This window comes from Nannobrachium achirus (genome assembly GCF_963921795.1).
Source record: "Nannobrachium achirus genome assembly, chromosome: 2".
Taxonomy (NCBI): Eukaryota; Metazoa; Chordata; class Actinopteri; order Myctophiformes; family Myctophidae; genus Nannobrachium; species Nannobrachium achirus.
The window spans coordinates 74,047,725-74,067,991 of NC_137811.1; the positions used below are offsets into that span (position 1 = coordinate 74,047,725).

The 20,267-nt window shown below is 45.3% G+C and overlaps 1 protein-coding gene across 3 annotated transcripts in view; it reads right to left on the reverse strand.

Moving 5' to 3' along the window:
* Positions 1 to 18,941, reverse strand: part of LOC308303326 (uncharacterized protein) — a 33,074-nt gene extending 14,133 nt beyond the window's left edge. For all 3 annotated transcript variants that reach the window (XM_080747680.1, XM_080747679.1, XM_080747678.1), the window contains exons 1-7: positions 18,341 to 18,941; positions 17,102 to 17,224; positions 14,806 to 15,238; positions 8,666 to 8,969; positions 7,282 to 7,647; positions 6,282 to 6,830; positions 4,829 to 5,034 (exon numbers count right to left, since the gene is read on the reverse strand). In XM_080747680.1, coding sequence (XP_080603806.1) covers positions 4,829 to 5,034; positions 6,282 to 6,830; positions 7,282 to 7,647; positions 8,666 to 8,969; positions 14,806 to 15,238; positions 17,102 to 17,224; positions 18,341 to 18,851 — 2,492 coding nt within the window. In that variant the 5' untranslated portion in view covers positions 18,852 to 18,941. The remainder of the gene's footprint in view (positions 1 to 4,828; positions 5,035 to 6,281; positions 6,831 to 7,281; positions 7,648 to 8,665; positions 8,970 to 14,805; positions 15,239 to 17,101; positions 17,225 to 18,340) is intronic.
* Between the last annotated feature and the right edge of the window lie 1,326 nt (positions 18,942 to 20,267).

Genomic DNA, 20,267 nt, shown 5'->3' on the forward strand with positions numbered 1-20,267 from the left:
TCCTCCTCTGTAAATGATATAATCTGTGAAGAGAAATTAGATATAATCTTTTTAACAGAGACATGGCTGGGCAACGATGGAGCTTTTGCACTTGGTGTCGCCTGCCCACCAAACTATCACTTTATTCAATCAGTGCGCGAAGGAAAAAGAGGCGGAGGCTTGGCATACATTTTCTCTGACATTTTTAAATTCAAGTGCCTGTCCTTTGGAAGTTTTTCATCCTTTGAATATCAAGCTAACTTATTTGAGAGTCAATCCTCTGTTCTAATGATTACGATATATCGCCCACCAAAATGTAGCAAAGCCTTATTTCTTACAGAAATATCTGAACTTCTATCTATCTGTTCCACGGACTATGAGAGAACCCTTATTGCTGGTGATACTAACTTGCATGTGGACACTGTTACTGATCTTACAGCTATGAGTTTCTTACAGTTACTGCATTCCCTTGATTTTGATCAGCATGTTACCGGGCCAACCCACAATCAAGGCCACACCCTTGATCTTGTGATCTCTAAAGGGCTAAATATTTCTATGGACAGGATTATCGCTAAGCCTGATTTATCAGACCACTATTTACTGTGTTTTAATATGACTGTCTCTGATCTAGAAAAAAACAATAGAGAATATACTATAAAAAAGAGATTTTTCGGTTCCTCGGCAGCAGAAGAGTTTGCCAGCCTTCTTGCGTGTGCACCCCGCCTTCCGGATATTCCCTCAGTAAATGATATGGTTCAACGTTTTAATCTTAAATTGGAGTCAGCTCTGGATATAGTGGCTCCTATGAAAACTAAAAAGAAATATAATTCCAAAGTAACACCCTGGATAAACGATCATATACGTTCACTCAAAAAACAATGCCGCAGAGCAGAGCGAGCTTGGAGAAAAAATAAATTAACAATCCACCTACAGATATTTAAGGCGTCAACAGCCACCTATAATAAAACCATGCGTCTGGCTAGGCAGGCCTATTTTTCCGGAATTATTAATGAGAATAAGAACAATGCTAGGGTCTTATTCTCTACCATTGAACGCCTTTTAAACCCCCCCCAGTCCTACAAGCAGTCACTCCCTGCCTCTAAAGCAAAGTGTAATGAGTTTGCATCCTTCTTTGACAACAAAATTGTTAACATTCGAGCTGGTATTACGAATAATACTGTCACAAATGCAAATGCGGTTAATGGTGCCATGTGTAAAAGCATCGATAAATCTAGGGGGAGCCTAGTATCATTTTGTGCAATTGATGAAGAGGAACTTCGTAAAACCATATCGCAAATGACATCGTCTTCTTGCTCGCTGGATGCAATACCCACGCCGTTTCTTAAAGAGGTTGTAGACTGTGTTATTGAAGATATCCTAAAAATAGTAAACAGCTCTATACAATCAGGTGTCTTTCCAGACTCACTGAAAACGGCTGTAGTTAAACCCTTACTCAAAAAACCCAACCTTGACCCGTCCGTGCTGGATAATTATCGACCCATCTCTAATTTGCCTTTTCTGGGCAAGGTCCTAGAAAAAATTATCTTTCATCAATTGGATGTGTTTCTGCAGAACAATAAGGTGCACAACAAATTCCAATCCGGCTTCAGGAAAGGACACAGCACAGAAACTGCACTTTTAAAAGTTATTAATGATCTTAGGGTGGCTGCTGATAACAAAGATGTGTCCGTTCTCCTACTGCTGGACCAATCGGCGGCTTTTGACACAATTGACCATACAATTCTAATACAACGTCTCGAACACTGGGTAGGACTGTCAGGTACAGCTCTGTCCTGGTTTTGCTCTTATCTGACAGGCAGAAGCTACTCTGTTAATCTAGCTGACTTCGAGTCAAACAAACACAACATCTGCTCTGGTATTCCACAGGGCTCGATTCTTGGTCCTTTATTATTCTCCCTCTATATACTGCCGCTGGGAGAACTTATTTCCGCTCACGGTGTGAATTTCCATTTCTATGCTGATGACACCCAGTTGTACCTTTCGGTGGCTACGGACGACCCCTGTGCTCTAGACCCATTGCTGACGTGCGTGTCCAGCATAAAATGCTGGATGAGTGAGAACTTTCTCAAGCTAAATGAGGACAAGACAGAAGTTCTCATAATAGGTTCTACTGCCCAGAGAGAATCAATAATAAATAGACTTGGTAACCTGGCTAAAGAAAATAACACCTCTGTTAAGAACCTGGGGGTGATCATAGATGCTGAATTAAATTTTAATACACACATTAATCATGTCACGAAGATTGCCTTCTTTCACCTTAGAAATATTGCGCGAATTAGAGCCTATCTGTCGCTGAACGATGCAAAAACGCTGATCCACGCTTTTGTTTTCTCTCGGCTTGATTACTGCAACGCACTTCTCTCTGGTCTGCCAAAGAAAACAACTGACAGATTACAACTTGTTCAAAATGCAGCAGCCAGAGTTTTAACAAAAACTAAGATAAGAGAACATATTACTCCAGTTTTAGCGTCGCTACACTGGCTCCCGGTTGTTTTTAGGATTGATTTTAAAATTCTTTTACTTGTTTATAAAGCTCTAAATGGTCTGGCACCTTCGTACCTCTATAACTGCCTGCATAGATATGTTCCAACCCGCCCACTCAGGTCCTCTAGTGCAGACCTACTTGAGGTGCCAACAATGACATATAAAAAATATGGTGAGGCAGCTTTCTGCTTCTATGGACCGACAGCTTGGAATAAACTACCACTACACCTAAGACAGGCAGCCTCGGTGGATAGCTTTAAAGCACAGCTCAAGACCTATTTCTTTACTCTTGCTTTTAGCTACATTTTTTAATCCCTATGCTGCTATTGACGTCCGCACGGCTCTGAAATTGTTCTTCAATGTTCTATGCTTTTATTTTTTCTTGCTTTATTGTAATCATTTTACTTATCTCTTTTTTATGTATTTTTTATTTCTATTTTACTTTTTCTCTGTTAAGCACGTGTGCTTCATTTTATGCTCTGTAAAGCACTTTGAGCTGCATTTCATGTCATGAAAGGTGCTATACAAATAAAGTTTTATTATTATTATTATTATTATCATACATATCCTGAAGCTGGAGACGTAGGCCTACCGATATTCAGTGATTGGGTCTAATGATCAAAACGAGAACATTATAATGGTGTAAAAAATCTATAAAACATTTCCACGCTCTAAGTCCAGTAAGGGACAAGATGACCCCCGACCACTTTCATTATCACTGAATACACCCTTAACTGGTCATTCAAAAATAAGCCACACTGAATGCACTCTCAACGTCACTGCCCACTGCTCTCACTGCACTGAACACACACCCGGTGCGCATTTCCGAACGTACCCTTAGACAAAAGTGGAGAACAGAACGAAGTACAGTCAATACATTAAAATAATGTAGTACAGTACAAGTACAGTTAAACACCCTGCCTAAAACCAGCATCCCAAATAAGTCCTTTTACGGTCTTTTTTTTACGTCGGAAGTCCTTGGTATTCTCATGGACATAACAAATAGCAATAAAATATATATTCTCTCACACACACACACACACACACACACACACACACACACACACACACACACACACACACACACACACACACACACACACACACACACACACACACACACACACACACACACACACACACACACACACACACACACACACACACACACACACACACACACACACACACACACACACACACACACACACACACCCCTGCCCCCGGCAGGTAAATAAAACATCAGGGCAGGTGAAGTTGGCTTTCAGGTTGCCGACAGGGCAAGTGCTCATTTGAGAGGGGACACAAATGTCTTAGTATAAACACAACACGAGATATCTGTCTAAACACCTGAACGTGGCCAGTAAAATAAGAGCACTATTTACTACCTATAATGTGCTGTTTTTACTGTTGCTACATTTAAAAATATAAAATAACAAGTGTGAAACCATAGACATATTCAATCATAGCTAAAGTATTTGGTATTTGGATTTGGAGGTATTGAGGTATGACATTTTATCGCACAGCCCCAGAAAGTAAAGAAATAAGTGTTAAATTGAGCGGTAATAAAATCGTACCTATCATTTTATAATGGACAATTTACTTTTCGGGCAAGTGGGCATTACCTTCGGGCAAGTAGAACATGACCTACCTTAGTGTCAACCCCTGCACATATCATCACAGTTATAAAAGCAGTATACGTACTGTACATGGTAGGGGGAAAAAGGGGGGTGGGGCTAAGGTAAAAGGGGGGGGGTCTCCCTTCTCGCCTGTCAATAGAGTAGTGAAGTGTGATGTAATTTACACATCCTACCTGGTTAGTGGTTTTCTTCCCCCATTCTGAATTCCCATAGACCTTTTTCATATCGCGTCATATAAGAACTGTGTTCTAATTATAAACAAATGATCTCAGCGGTTTGACTCATATGGATATGAAGAATCAACTGATGGTGAGAAAACGCTAATGTTACTGTCGCCGTATTAGTTAAATTTTCACTAGAAACAGGCTTTATCAAATATGAGTGACTGACTATCATAAACCACACAGAGCCACCTCGCCGACAATATCAGAAAGACTGTTTGTTTATTTTTGGACCACAATGCTTATATTAGACGATTTTAAGATGACTCAATGTTATTTATTCTCCATAGAGAATGACTTCATTGGAAAAGGGGGATGAGCGAGTCATGACTTCGTTACTCTATGGGAGAAGTGAAACCTACCTCCTTCTCTGGCCTCCTGAAAGGTGAGTTTTCAGGGCAGTCTTGGAGGAAGCCAGCGAGCTACATGTTCTAAGGGAGGAATTCCACACCTGGGTGGCAGTGATGTAGGAGGAGAATCTACCTGTAGCCCTTGCGGCAGCTGTTGCAGCGGTAGGGTTTCTCCTGGTGCAGCTTCTGGTGCGTCCTCATGTTCTGCAGGAAGGCGAAGTCTTTCCCGCAGTCGGGACACCTGTAGGGCTTCTTCCCTGTGTGTATGATCTGGTGCTGCTGCAGGTAGCTGCTGAAGCGGAAGCTCTTCCCACACTCCTTGCAGCGGTACGGCTTGTCCTTGGAATATAGGGATGTAAAAAGGTGTCCAAAAATGAAAAGCCATTACCATAAGTGTATTATTATTCAGTGGTTCTCAACCTGTGGGTCGGGACCCCCAAGGGGGTCCCCAGATGATTAACTTAATGTGCAACATTGTTTTCTCACTCAACAGTAAACAAACCAACATACAGTTTAAGTGTATAGAGGGTATATGCACATTTCTAAAGTGACAATTTAAGGACATGTTTGTAATACCCCTAAAATGACAAATTAAACATTGGCCAAATTGTCAAATATTAGAGGCAGATATTGTGAAAATAGCAGATCTACATGCTCACAATGGAGCATGTAGATCTGCTATTTTCACAACACAACCGTGTTATACAAAATGTAATGCCTCGACTCTTAGTGCTCGTCAGGGTGGGCGGGTCTACTAGTATTATTAACGATTATTCGAATAGTCGATATTTTATGTTAACAAATAAACCATAAAAATCGGAAAAGCTTTTTTTTATTCTGATATCAACATAAATGTTGCAGAAAAATAACAATTCCAATAAGGTCCTTCTGTAAACGTTAAATCGACACTCATATTATATTATCCAGCTATGTTATGCTAAACATTTAGAACGAGTACACATTATTGTGTATCATTATTTTATGCTTTAACTATTGAAAAATAGCAGATATGCAAGCTCACAGTGCGGCACCGAGTGCTGCGCTGCGAGCTTGTAGATCTGCTATTTTTTTTTTTACCGTGAAAATTATAATTTTGATCCGATTCTATGAGTGTCTTTTGAAGATTTTTTTGAAAAACCTATTTTCTATGTCAGAAATCTGTCTAGCCATCGTCAAAGAAAAGGTCCTTTTCACTTAACTGGAGCTCAGTTAGTCTGTTCTTGAGAGACTTCTATATCAGTGGTTCTCAAACCTTTTCATGTGAAGGACCCCCAAAATGATATGTATTTGTCCACGGACCCGCCTCTCAAAATATTTAGTTCCAGGGACCACCCAGAACTTGAAGCAGAATTTGAGTTACAAACGTTCGCTTTGAAAAATACATCTATTCAAAGACATTTTCACGATTTTTTCAAAAATCGCAGATCTACAAGCTCGCAGCGCGGCACTCGGTGCCGCGCTGTGAGCTTGTATATCTGCTATTTTTCACTGGTTAAAGCATTCAATAATTCTAGGCCTATATGGGTTAATTACATTTTGATAAATCGACTGTGACCTCATAAACGGCTATGGGTTTCCGTCCCTACCTTGGAGTGGATGCGCATGTGCAGCTCCAGCACCGAGCGGTGGCGGAACGTCTTGGCGCACTCGGGACACTTGTAGGTCTTGCTGCTGGCGGCGTCCGGCTTCCACTTGCCCTTGACGTTGTTGCCGGTGCTGAGGTTGACCACCTTGTGGGTTAGGGTCCCCGGCTGGCCCCTCTCCGGCCTCATCTGCTTCAGGTAGTGCGCCGACGAGTTGTGCGCTCTCAGCAGGTGGCCGAACAACATGGGCTCGTCTCGGAAGGTGCTGGGACAGTGTGGACAGGTGTATCCCTCCTCCCAGTTCACGCTCCGCTTGCCCTCGCCCTCCGCGGGCGGCGGCGGCGTCGTCTCTTTGCTCAGCACCGCGTTGTCCAGGGCCTCGAACTCCGCCTCGTGGATCTGCATGTGACCCCTGAGGTCGGCGGGGGAATGGCAGACCTGAGGGCAGAGGGGGCAGTTGTACGAACGCTTCGGTGGTGCCGGCGCCGCAGCCATCGTCTGGCCGGCGTTCTCCTTCCCCGGCCCTCTCGTGTGCGTCTCGTGCGCCGTCGCCTGTGTGGTGGAATTCAGATCAATCAATAATCATGAGAAAATGAGGAGACAAGACAATTATATTAGGTGGTGGTGGTGGTCACGTTTATGTAACATGATATCATGGACAGAAGTACAGTTTAACACTCTGGACAGTGGTAAAGGAGTTCTGCCAAGAAGAATGGTCAGACACTAGAATTATATTGTGTGGCTTCAATGCCTCTGGAACGAGCTGTACCATAACAACACTAGAGTTATACTGTGTGGCTTCAAGGCCTCTGGAACGAGCTGTACCATAACAAGATAGGCTTTACCAAAACAATAGTTACTGAGGCCTACTAAAGACCTCTCGACTCCTAACTATCAAGTATTAGAATCATCATACAGACCTAGATATTAATATAATCAATGAATACATGAACTACTCTATGACGTCACATAATCAATCATGATAATCTCTAATTTACTGCACCTGCTTCCTGGCCCGTGCGGCGGAGGAGAGGGGCAGCACAGGGCCGTGGATCCGGTGCTGGCGGCAGTGAGCCTTCATGTTCTGGGCGAAGGCGAAGGTGCGGCCGCAGTCGGGGCAGCGGAAGGGCTTCTGGCCCGTGTGCAGGTACTGGTGCTGCTGCAGCAGGCTGCTGTACTTGAAGGACTTGCCGCAGGTGGCGCAGCGGTGCGAGGGCACGTTCTCCCAGTGCTTGCGGCGGTGGTCCTCCATCAGAGAGTAGTACTTGAAGGCCATGCCGCAGTCGGGGCACTCGTAGGGCTTGAGGGCGGCGTGGCAGCGCTGGTGCTGCCGCAGGGCCGCGCTGTCCGAGAAGGACTGCTGGCACTCCTGGCAGTAGGGGTGCAGGAAAGAAAAATCGATTCGAATTCGAATCTCGTTTTCCAAAAATCGATAGATTTTATATATTATGTTGTGTTTGTACAAGTTAAAAGAATGTGTACAAGCATGAATAAATCAGACATGCCTTGGATTTACCTTTGTGTGTTTACATCATTGCAATAAGTTGATAAAACCTTTACAATTATCCACCTGTTTCCGCAAGACTTAACTGTAGCATTATCTGCGGGACACTTCCGGTTAACAGCAGACATACAAGCTCACGTCGCGTCGCAGAAGCAACCGTTGTGAGCTTGTAGATCACACTCGGCTGCGACGCCGGAAATGCCACTCGCCTTCTGCGCAAAGCACGATGGGACGTTGGAAAGTTGTGGATAAAAGCTAGGTTAATGTACTCCGTCATGTCATGCCAGCAAACTGGAGTAGATCCTGATATGCTATGAATTGAATCGAGAATTGTTTTGAATTGAGAATCGTTTTTTAAATCGGAAAATAATCGTTTCCTGAATTCAAATGGTTTTGGATTTGAAAGAATCGAAAATAAATTGTGAATCGTGACCACCAAGAATCGATTCCGAATCGACTGGTGGGATACCCAGTAGGGCTGTCACGATATGCCATTTTACATGACGATTAATTGTCACTCAAATAATTGGCGATTAACGATTTAATTGTGTTTTTGTCATTGATAATTACATTTCTGTTTGGCTTTTAGGCTTTGAAGTTGCATATGGTAGATATGACACATAACCTAAACACACAAATAAATTACTGACATATTTGACAACTTACTACTTAAAAAATAACATTGATAGTGGAAATAGCCGATCTACAAGCTCACAACGCGTTGTGAGCTTGCAGATCTGCTATTTCCACTATTTCTGAAATTTTTCAACATTCACGATTATGACGATTATGACAAAATAATTGCGATAATGTCAAATAATCACGATTAGACGATTATGTAATAATTGTGACAGCCCTAATACCCAGTGATTGGCAGCCCTACCTGGCAGGCGAACACGCTCTCCAGCGAGTGGTGCTGCATGTGGACGGTCAGCGAGTTCTTGTACAGGAACTCCTGGCGGCACAGCGGACAGAGGTAGGGTTTCTCCGGGCCGCCGCCGCCGCAGTGGTGGGACCTCAGCCTCTGCACCGAGGAGAAGAACTTCTCGCACGTGGCGCACTTGAAGGACAGAGTCCTCACCTCTCTGCTGGGGGGAGGAGACACCATCTGCTGCTCCTCCTTCTCACGGTGCTCGCTGCGGTGCTTGATGAGGCTGCTGCGCTGCTGGAAGGTCTGGCCGCACTCCCTGCAGGCGGGCATGGGAAGAGAAGCGATATGTATGTTACAGTCAGTTTGGGTAACTCAGTGAGATTGGGGTAAGAGCGCTCGTTTTGTCGTTCACCACACACCCCTAACACCACCTGGATCAATTCACCTTGATAGTCTCTTATCAGCGCACCTGTGTAATTCTGCGTAATCACCATGAGATGGCGACAACAGCCATTCACTTGTGTAGTCGCTGGTGTCACTCGTTTGCGTCACCTCGTTGTTTATCTACAGTCCACATCAGCAGTCGACCTGAGCAGTCGCATTTTCGCTCCGTCCAGGGACAATGGAAAGGAAGGATACTTTTTCTTCTTTTTTTCCTATTGTTTCTTTTATGGTTTGCCGACTCGTGGAACGCTCATAATTGTATATACGGAGAATTATGTGCGGAATGGAGAGGAATCACGCAGTGTTTTTTTTCCTTCACGTTGGATCGGAGCCAACGTGCGGAATGGAGAGGAATCACGCAGTGTTTTTTTTCCTTCACGTTGGATCGGAGCCAAAACATCTTGGCTTCGGTAAACTGACGGTCCTTGGGTCGCTGCTGCTGACTAAGAACAAACCCCAGATAGGCAGAATGGACAGACGGTCCATCATTTACTTTATTCTGCTTCTTTCTGGTGATATTGAGGTTCATCCAGGTCCCGTAGTCACTCGGCAAGCCGCCCGTCTCACGAGGGAATTACAGCTGCTTTCCGAGACAAAGAACCCCAGCGGAGGAAACATCGACACGGGTTCTACTGGTGACGAGTGCTATGGCTGCCCACGCGGCTCTCTACAGCAAAGCCCCAACATTGAGGCTACTCGTGACCAGCTCGCGGCCGTGGTTTTTGAGCCGCCGCCCGATAACAACAGCGCCGACGTGGACCTGGATGTCCCCCTGGATGTCCCCCTGCCGCCCCCCCTCGTCACCGAGGATGTCCCCCTGCCGCCCCCCCTCGTCACCGAGGATGCTGGTGCCCAGCTCGCAGCCGCTGGATCGCCGGAGATGTCCGTCGAGCCGGATGCCCCCCCGCTGGTCCCGCCACCCCCCAGGGATCGTGATCAGTCGTGGCTGGCGCAATATCTTGGCTTTGAAGCTGTCGGCGCCGCTACACCGACCCCCCGTGCGGTCGAAAAGGCATGGATCTCCTCCTGTTTGAGCTCACAGTCAACACAGGAACCTGAGCTCCCCACCCCCACCCCCGCTCCCCCACTTCAGCCTCAACTACAACCGGACTATGATGACCACCTCCCCCCCACGACAAACTTTCCTGTCTCGGTCGTAGACAAAGAGCCCCCCAGCTACGACGATGGCTCGATTACTACAGAGAACATGCACTCTGTTGTTTTTGCCAAACCAGGACTTCATCATGTCCATTTGAACATCAATAGCTTGAATCCCAAAAAACTGGAGTTAATTAAGGGAATGTTTCATGACGGTAAGGCAAAGATTTTATCCTTCTCTGAAACTAAACTTGATGACTCGTTTACGGATGCTAGCATTGAAATTGCCAACTATACTGTAATCAGGAATGATAGAAACAGGTATGGAGGCGGAGTTTGCATGTATGTACACAATGATGTCAATTTTGTCCCCCGTCCAGACTTACACCACAGTTCACTTGAAACTGTATGGATTGAGGTAATCTTTGAACATGCCAAAAACATACTAATATGCGCTGTCTATAGACCACCTGATCAGAATGATTTCTTTGAGCTGTTTGATGAGAGCTTAGCAAAGGTGGACGGTACCGAGTGTCACATTTTGGGCGACTGGAATGTGGACATTTTGCGTAAAGACGCACCCATGTTCAAGTCCTTTGATGGGTTATGCAAGCAATACAGCCTCACTCAGCTTGTCACAGTACCCACCAGGGTGACAGAGCACTCTCAAACCCTCATAGATCTCGTCGTAACCACTGACAAGTCCAAAGTCACCGCTAGCGGGGCTATTGTATGCGGTCTTAGTGATCATTATATGATCTACTCTACCCGAAAAATACACAAACCCAAAGCTAGTGGCCACAGAACTGTCGTTGCTAGAAGCCTGAAGAACTACTCCAGTGAGGCTTTTAATCTCAAACTAGCGGGTGTAGACTTTTCCCCAGAGCTGCAGTGTACAGATGTCGAGGAAGCATGGTGCGGTTTTAAAACCAAATTGACCGATGCTCTAGACGACGTGGCCCCCTTGAATACCACCAGGGTTAAAGCCCGCCAAGAGCCATGGTATAACTCAGATATTGCAGAATCAGCTAGACTCAGAGACAAAAAATACGATGAAAAACGAAAGTGCTGCAAAAAGCTCAAGAAAAAATTCAACCATGACCTCAAAAAACACATTGAGCATCTTACTGCTCAATGCAAGAGACTTAGAAACCAGACAACCGCCCTAGTTAGATCCGCCAAAAAAAACTACATCGACGACAAAATCGGTGAATACAAAAACAACCCACGAGACCTATGGAAGTTGCTTAACAACCAATTAGGCTTAAAATCAAAAACCATATGCCACAACATAAACATCAAAACGGACGCCGCTCTCATTTCTGACAAAGGTGAAGTGGCTACCCATTTTAACAAAACCTTTACCACCACAGCCCGTTCACTGGTCAAAAGACTGGTCGCCCCATCTGGGCGGTATGGTGAAGAATTTGTTAATACATTCTACAAAAAACTGGGCGTCAGTAAAGACAGCTTTAAACTTTCCACAGTGACAACTGATGAAGTGTTTAAAAAATTGAGCGCCCTACCTCAACACAAGGCCACTGGCCTTGATAAAATCCCAGCTAGATTTCTCAGAGATTCAGCCGCCACCATTGCTCCAATCATTACCCACATAATTAACCTTTCCATCGAACAGGGTCATGTCCCCCAGGACTTCAAACTAGCAAAAGTAACCCCCCTGCATAAAAAAGGTAGCAAACTAGACCCTGGAAACTACCGCCCCGTTTCCATTCTTAGCTCCATATCCAAAGTCATGGAGAAAATAGTCTACGAACAGATTGCAAGATATCTCGATGAGAATAATCTGATTTACGAGTTCCAATCTGGATTCAGAAAATCCCATTCCACTGACACATGCCTTCTCTATTTGACTGACCAAATCAAACGCGAAGCGGATCAGGGCAAGTATAGTGGCATGGTCATGATGGACCTCCAGAAGGCATTTGACACCGTGGATCATGCTATTCTGATTGAGAAACTAAAAGCCATCGGTCTTGACAGCGCAGCAGTGAGCTGGATGCAATCTTACCTGGTGGGGAGGGAACAGGTGGTGGAGATTAACGGTACCCTGTCCCCCCCCCTCCCAGTAAGCTGTGGAGTTCCCCAAGGTAGCATACTGGGACCTCTGTTGTTCCTAATATACGTGAACGACATGGCATCTGCTTGCGACTGCAACCTGTTCCTGTTCGCGGATGACTCGGCTCTCCTAGTCTCGGGCAAGGACCACTTGCAGGTTGAAAAGACACTTAACTCTGAACTGAGTAAGATCTGCACATGGCTTAACGACAACAAATTATCAATTCACCTGGGCAAAACCGAGTCCATCCTCTTTGGATCAAATCATAACCTCAAAAAGGTAGAGAACTTCACAATCAAAGTGGGTGACAAGGTCATAACACGAAAAAACGAAATCTCCTACTTAGGATGTATCCTTGAAGCTAATCTTTCCAGCGAAAAGATGACTTCAAAAGTAATACAAAAAATCAACCAACGAACTCGTTTCCTACAGAGGATCGCCCCAATGGTCAACTTCAACACACTGAAGACCATAGCTGGTGCAATAATCCAGCCCCTCTTTGACTATGGAGTCCACGTATGGTATCGTGACGCCCCACAAGCCCTAAAAACTAAACTCCAAACAGCCCAAAATAAACTAATTAGGGTCCTGCTTACCCTTCCCAATCAGACTCACCTCACCGCTACTCACCAGTTAAGAGTGGGGTGGCTCAGAGTAGATGACAGAGTACAGCAACTTGCAATGGGCCTGGTGTACAAGATACACTACACCACTATGATACCCAAGTACCTGTCAAAATACTTTATAAACGTTAAGGATGTCCATAATTACAACACCAGAGGCAGTGCCACAGATCACGTTCAACCCAGAGTCAACTCAAAGAAAGGGTCGAACTCGTTCTTCTGCTACACCACAAAAATGTGGAATGCCTTACCGAAGGCCATAAAGGAGTGTGGATCACTAGCATCCTTTAAAATTGCCCTAAAAAACCACTTACAGGCAGCAGCCGTTCACAACTGGTAAAAACCTAGCCCAACCCTACCCTCCCTGCCCCTTCCTTGTATATACTGTACATACTGATTGTTCAGACTTACTGTTACCTGCCCCTTCCTTGTATATATTGTATATACTGTACTTACTGATTGTATAGACCTACTGTTTTCTTTTTTTCTTTACATGTCTACTGCATAGTACTGTGTTCTATTTGTCTGTCATTCAATGTTATATGAGATACTTTAATGGTTTCCTGTTGAAATAAGCTTAGTCTTTTCATGGATCTCCTTTTAGTAGACCTTGTACCAGTGAACTGTACCGTCATGAATCTGTACATTTTCCTATGCAAACTTCTAATAAAGCCTTCAATCAATCAATCAATCAATACTAGCCCAGCTCGGCTGTGTTTAGCCATTAGCTTACTATGCCCAACTCTAACCCTAACCTTAACCTCTGTAAAACTATGCCTAACCCTAACCCTAACCTCCGTGGGGTGAGGCGCTATCATTCCTGCCGACGCTACGTTGTTGTTGTTGTTGTTGTTGTGGATCAAAGCGACCGCTTGTTCCGCCCCGCGCTGCATGACGAGTGCTCCAGTTCTCAATTTCACTGAAACTAAAAAAAAAAACTTGATATATTATCGTTTATCGTGATAAAAAAAAAACTCACAATAATCGTATTGTGGAGATTTAATTTATCGTGACATCGTCCTCCTTTATGCACTGGGATCAATTCACCTTTTATTTGCCGAGCTGCACATCTGCATATAAACCCTCTAGCCGCGCTGCGAGCTGCTATTTTTGAAAAAGTCGTGAAAATGTGTGCAAATCTTTGAATATGTGTATTTTCAAAGCGAACGTTTGTAACTCAATTTTTTCTTCTGGGGGGTCCCTGGAACTAAATATTTTGAGATGGGGGTCTGTGGCCAAATACATGTAATTTTGGGGGTCCTTCACATGAAAAGGTTTGAGAACCACTGACATAGCAGTCTCTCAAGAACAGACTAACTGAGCTCCAGTCAAGTGAAAAGGACCTTTTCTATGACGATGGCTGGCCAGATTGCTGACATAGAAACATAGGGTTTTTTTAAATCTTAGAAGGATTCAAAAGACACTCATAGAATCGGGTCAAAATTCAAATTTTAACGATTTTTCAAAAGATAGCAGATCTACAAGCTCGCAGCTGTGAGCTTGTATAGCTGCAATTTTTCAATAGTTAAAGTCGTTCTAAATGGGTTAAATCTCCACGATAGGAATATCATGAGTGTTTTTTGTCACGATAAATGATAATATCGATGCCTACCTGCAGGTGAGCGGGTCCAGCTCGTCCTGGTGAGCGTGGGAGTAGCGGTGAAAAGTTTGCTACTCATCACTATGTGTACTTAACCTGCCTACCATGAATACTGAGATCAGACCTGATGAAGACCCGCTAGGGTCGAAACGTTGTTTCTCCTAATAAAAATTGTCGCTGGAGCTACAAGAACAGTGTGCGGACCTCCCTTCTTCCTATGGTGTGTATTTTTTGGTCCAGCACCTGAAACATTTTTGGAGATGTGCGTGCTTCCCTCTCTAGCGGTGGAGGTTGTACATCATATCCCTACCTGCAGGTGAGCGGGTCCAGCTCGTCCTGGTGAGCGTGGGAGTAGCGGTGGAGGTTGTACATCTCCCTCCGAGAGAACTTCATCCCGCACTCCTGGCACTGGAGACGACTCTTCCTCTGCTTCACGGGAGAGTCTTCCTCATCCTCCTCCACGACACCTTCCGCCTCTTCCTCCTCGTCGGCTTTCATTTCCTCCGTGGCCGTCCCGTCGACCGTCTCGCCTTCCGGGCCGCGAACTGCCGCGTCTTTATCGCGGGTGCTTTTCTCGGCGTCGGCGGACGGGGTTCGTTTAGCGTCGACCGCGTCGGTTCCCGGGTCACCGACTGCGTCTTTATCTTTAACGAGGCTTTTCTCCGCGTCGGGGGGTCTGGCGGGTTCTTCTTTCCCGTCGACTCCTTCGCCGTTCCGTTCTCCAGCCACGTCTGTGACTGCGCCTGTTGAGCGACCACAAGAACAATCACGAGTCAGCTTTCATTTTTCACTACAGGGGAGGGCGTCAAAACCGTTTTTCAACAAGTTCCCTGTTTTAACATTATTAGGGCTGTCACAATTATTACATAATCGTCTAATCGTGATTATTTGACATTATCGCAATTATTTTGTCATAATCGTCATAATCATGAATGTTGAAAAATGTCCGAAATAGTGGAAATAGCAGATCTACATAGCAGCTCACAGAGCTTGTAGATCGGCTATTTCCACTATCAAAGTTATTTTTTAAGTAGTAAGTTGTCAAATATGTCAGTAATTTCTTTGTATATTTAGGTTATGTGTCATATCTGCCATGTGCAACTTCAAAGCCTAAAAGCCAAACAGAAACGTAATTGTCAACGACAAAAACACAATTAAATCGTTAATCGCAATTATTTGAGTGACAATTAATCGTCATGTAAAATGTCATATCGTGACAGCCCTAAACATTATGAAAACATCTTAGGACTGCCTGGCATAGTGTACAGTACTACCTTATGACCATAATACATTCACATACGAATGCATCGCATTATTATAACAATTTGATTCAACTACAGTGCCAATCAATAGTCTTTTGTTGTCAGTGTAGCCAAAGGTCTGTGTTTTGAACAAAAACAATACAGCCTTTTCCACATGAATGCACTGTATTGCTATTATATTTACAGTCTAATGACTGTCTTTTTTTTTCAGATGGCAGTGAATGAATGAATGGATTAATTTGGTGATAAAAGGTAAGAAGAGCACATCAGCACTTCCATAACAGAATATCACAGAGAATAAAAACACAATAAAGCCGCATTAAAGCTAATTTTCATTGTGATCAATCAAACAACATGAAAACAACCATATAACACAAGGAACAAGCAGTACTGGGCAGTCATTATCAATTATACAGTGAAACAGCCTAATACACACTTCAATGTATGACTTTATTTCTGACTGTACTGGCGAGACATAAACCACACATTTTGTGAAGGAAGCTGTATAAAATGATCAGCCCTCAGGCCCCTGGCCCACAAGGTAGGGCTTTGGACGTGTCTGTCTGGCAGTACGCATACAGCCTGGTACACCATACAACCTTTTTTCTGCATGGGCACACATTTCATGTCCCAAGAATCCATGGGCACACCAACATAATATGGGGGTGTAAATATCGTCACTGTCGGGAAGAAACCTTGTATCTCCAAGTTTCAAATGTGTACGTTTCTTCGCAAAGTAAAGCCCTGCTTCATCATACAAGGCTGTCGCACAACAGTAGTGAAAACAGCCGATCTACAAGCACACAACGCCTCGCACCGCGAGGCGTTGTGTGCTGTCAAGCGTCTGTCAATCACAGTGAGCGCAGGCGCCCACACAACGCTTGAGGCCAGACCGGTCTGCAGAAGACACACGTTGATGTGAATTCACACAACCGGGAGGCTGTACTCGTGCAATACAAGCGAGATCTGACCTGTATGTCGCGTCTTAAGAGAACAAAGGAAATAAGTTGCAGAGGAGAGAGAGACTGGAAGCGCACAGACAAAATAAAGCCTTTTATTTAGGTGCTAGTACAAAAAACTACTGACATTTCGATGCATCCGGTCATTTTCTGTACTAGCACCTAAATAAAAAGCTCCAGTGTCTCTCTCTACTCAGCAATCTTCTGTCCCTCTGACGCACGCTCCTGTGATGCACTGGACTACAGCCGTTTACGCTGAGGCGCGCTGTAGAACCCCTTTGTTCAATAGGAAATAATCCTTTTGACATATACTGTATGTATAAATATGTTTAATGCATGATGACAATACATTTTTGTCAATAAAAACACGCATCAAAGACTGCACCTTTCTCTACATCAAAGTGGGTTCTGGGTTTGTGGGTGGAGTCTGCATCTTCATCAGAGATATCTTCAATCAGCGAAGAGTCCATCTGCGGCGCTTCAGCTTTCTCCACCTCACTGCTACAGTCTGGGAGAGGGAGGAGCAAACACACTTATTTAAAAATAAATAAACTAAAGGTCTTTCAAGTGTTTGTTTTGGTTAGTGGCGAAACTGTATTTTGTATTTTTACTACAGACAAGGTTCCGCAGCCTTTCCTGCGGGCGAACCGGATCATCACAGACAGCTAATTTAGACCAGCTCACTGGCCTTTGGTTAGAGTGTCTGCCCTGAGACTGTCTGGGAGGTCGGCGTTTGATCCCCGGCCGGGTCATACCAAAGACTGTAGAAAAATGGGACCCAGTGCCTCCCTGCTTGGCACTCAGCAGCGACTTTAAGCTTTGGGACGGCTACGGCAGATGACAACGGTAACCGGAAATTACATTTCGTGTACAGCAATGTATGTGACGAATAGTAGGAATCTTAATAGCGTTAAGAGAACTTCTTCTAATGCTATACGGACCAGAGACCATGTGTGTGTTCATTCAATGAATCTATAACAGTGGTTAAAAATGGAGTTTAAAGTTACACTGGATTTATATACGATGGGGGCGTGTCTGAACATCTAAATATTGAATCAAACAACTTAAAATAAGTGTCTGGGTAGATGTTAAAATGAACCGAGGGCCTAGGGGTGTTTTAAAGTTACATCTGAAATAACTTTCACACTTAATGAAGAGGAAAGCCATCATCACATGGTGCATTTATAAAGCATTGTACACAGCAGACAGCTTGTATGGGCCTGATCATATTCTGTGTTGATCACGTGGTCAAACATCACTGCTCTGATCACGTGACGTGCACACATCAAACAAGCTTGGCCTGCATTATGTAAACAAACGGCACACACACATGCACAATTAGACACACACACACACACACACACACACACACACACACACACACACACACAGTCAATGTCTCTTACTATTATCTTAACTTAAAGAGTACAATTTGAAACACAATGCTTCATGTGGCTCCATTTGAACACTTTTCCTGTTAAATCTCACACACACACACACACACACACACACACACACACACACACACACACACACACACTTAGCATTAGCTTCAAAGCTAACGTCAAGCACCATGCAAACAATCACAATCCAACAACATTAGCTAGCAGACACCCAGACAGACCCGTATCATCCATAGCAGGAGTTCCATCTCCGGGGTCCTCCTCGGCTCCCCGGGAACACCGAGCTCCTCCCGGGGAGGCTGAGGTGTTGTTCCCCCCGGTCCGGGGAGCCCCGAGGCTCCGGGGCGGTGAGGCCTTCTGCTGGTCCTCCTCGCTGTCCTCCGGTGTCTCGCCCGGGGCAGCAGGTCCAGCCTCCTCCTCCTCCTCCACCTCCATATCCTCCGCGCTGCTCCGTGGCTCCTCCAGGCCGGCGGAGGGGCTCCGTGGGCCAGGCAGCCGGGGCTGGGAGCCCGGCGGCGGCGGAGGGCTGGAAGCACCAGCGGGTCCGGTGCGTCCTGCCTCTGGTTCTCCTCGGTCCTCTGGCTCCGCTGCTCCCCGCGGAGGGGCCTCCTCCTCCCCCGGCGGGTCCCTGGCAGCGGCAGCAGCGACGGCCGGGTGAGGAGAAGAGGAGGACCGGGCAGGAGGAGGCTTGTCCTCCGGGGGCTCCGACCACTGTAGTGCTGCAGCGGCCATGTTGGAGCACCGTCTTTCAACACAGAGACTCCCTGTCTGTCTGGGTGCCTTCAACCAACAACTAAACTAACCGTAACAAGCTTCCTTTCCTTCTCGCTGCACGCACACACTCCATACACACACTGTGGTCCAGTGATGGGACTGGGAGAGTGTTTTTTTCAGGTCTTTCAGTCAGAGTGTATCAAAAAAGCAACTGGCTTAAGGCAGCAGAAGCCTGTGATTGGCTATGCGTGCGGGGGTGCTGAAAGTCGAGGGGGGGGGGGGGGGGCTACACCTAAACCTTAATCTTAACCTTAACCGTCCTCAGCTCAGTAAAACTAACGCTGGTGAATGCTAACCTGGTGTAATGTGCTAACCTGCCGACGCTGGTGAATGTTAAACTGGTCGGACCAACGGTGCAGTGATCCCTGAGTGACTAATACGACAAATATGCCTTAATACATTATAATTGTCCTCTATAACTACAATGTAAAATTAAAAACACCTCAATTATTTTATTTCTTCTAGAAATAGCTAATCTTTCACTCAATAGGGGAAATGCCCGTCGCAAGTTGATGATGTCATAAATGTCAAGTGTGATCTAACCCTATGGAATTTATGGCATGCATGTGAAAATAAAAACAAACGTAATACTTCCTATGGTTAATATGAGCATCAAATCAATATTTCAAATGTGTTTGTGTTTTGTTTTTTTGCACATGCATGCCATAAAAATGACACATGACATTTATGACATCATCAACTTGTGACAGGCATTTCCCCTACTGAGTGAAAGATTAGCTATTTCTAGAAGAAATAAAATATTTAAGGTGTTTTTAATTTTACATTGTAGTTATAGAGGACAATTATAATGTATTGTAACGTTTTAGCAGACTGAGTGAGGCAGTTCGCTCCAACCAGGACGCGAACCCCAGCCCCCCACTCAGCAGACGAGGAAGCAACCCGCTGCCCCAAGAAGGCTAGCCCGCTTGGCGGAGCGAGTTACGGCCTGATCTCTTGCAGGGTCGTTACACTACCCCCTCCTCACAGAAGCGCGCCCTCGCGCTTCACGCTTCACTGCCCACGGCCGGTCCCTCACGTCCCTCACGCGAGGGCACGCTCCACGGGTCCATCCCACTTCTGACACCAATGTAACGTTTTAGCAGACTGAGTGAGGCAGTTCGCTCCAACCAGGACGCGAACCCCAGCCCCCCACTCAGCAGACGAGGAAGCAACCCGCTGCCCCAAGAAGGCTAGCCCGCTTGGCGGAGCGAGTTACGGCCTGATCTCTTGCAGGGTCGTTACAGTATTAAGACATATTTGTCGTATTAGTCAGGGATCACTTTAAGCCAGTTGCTTTTTTGATACACTCCGAAAGACCTGCAAAAAACACTCTCCCGTGGTCCCATCGCCCCGAGGGACGCCCCGCGCACTGAT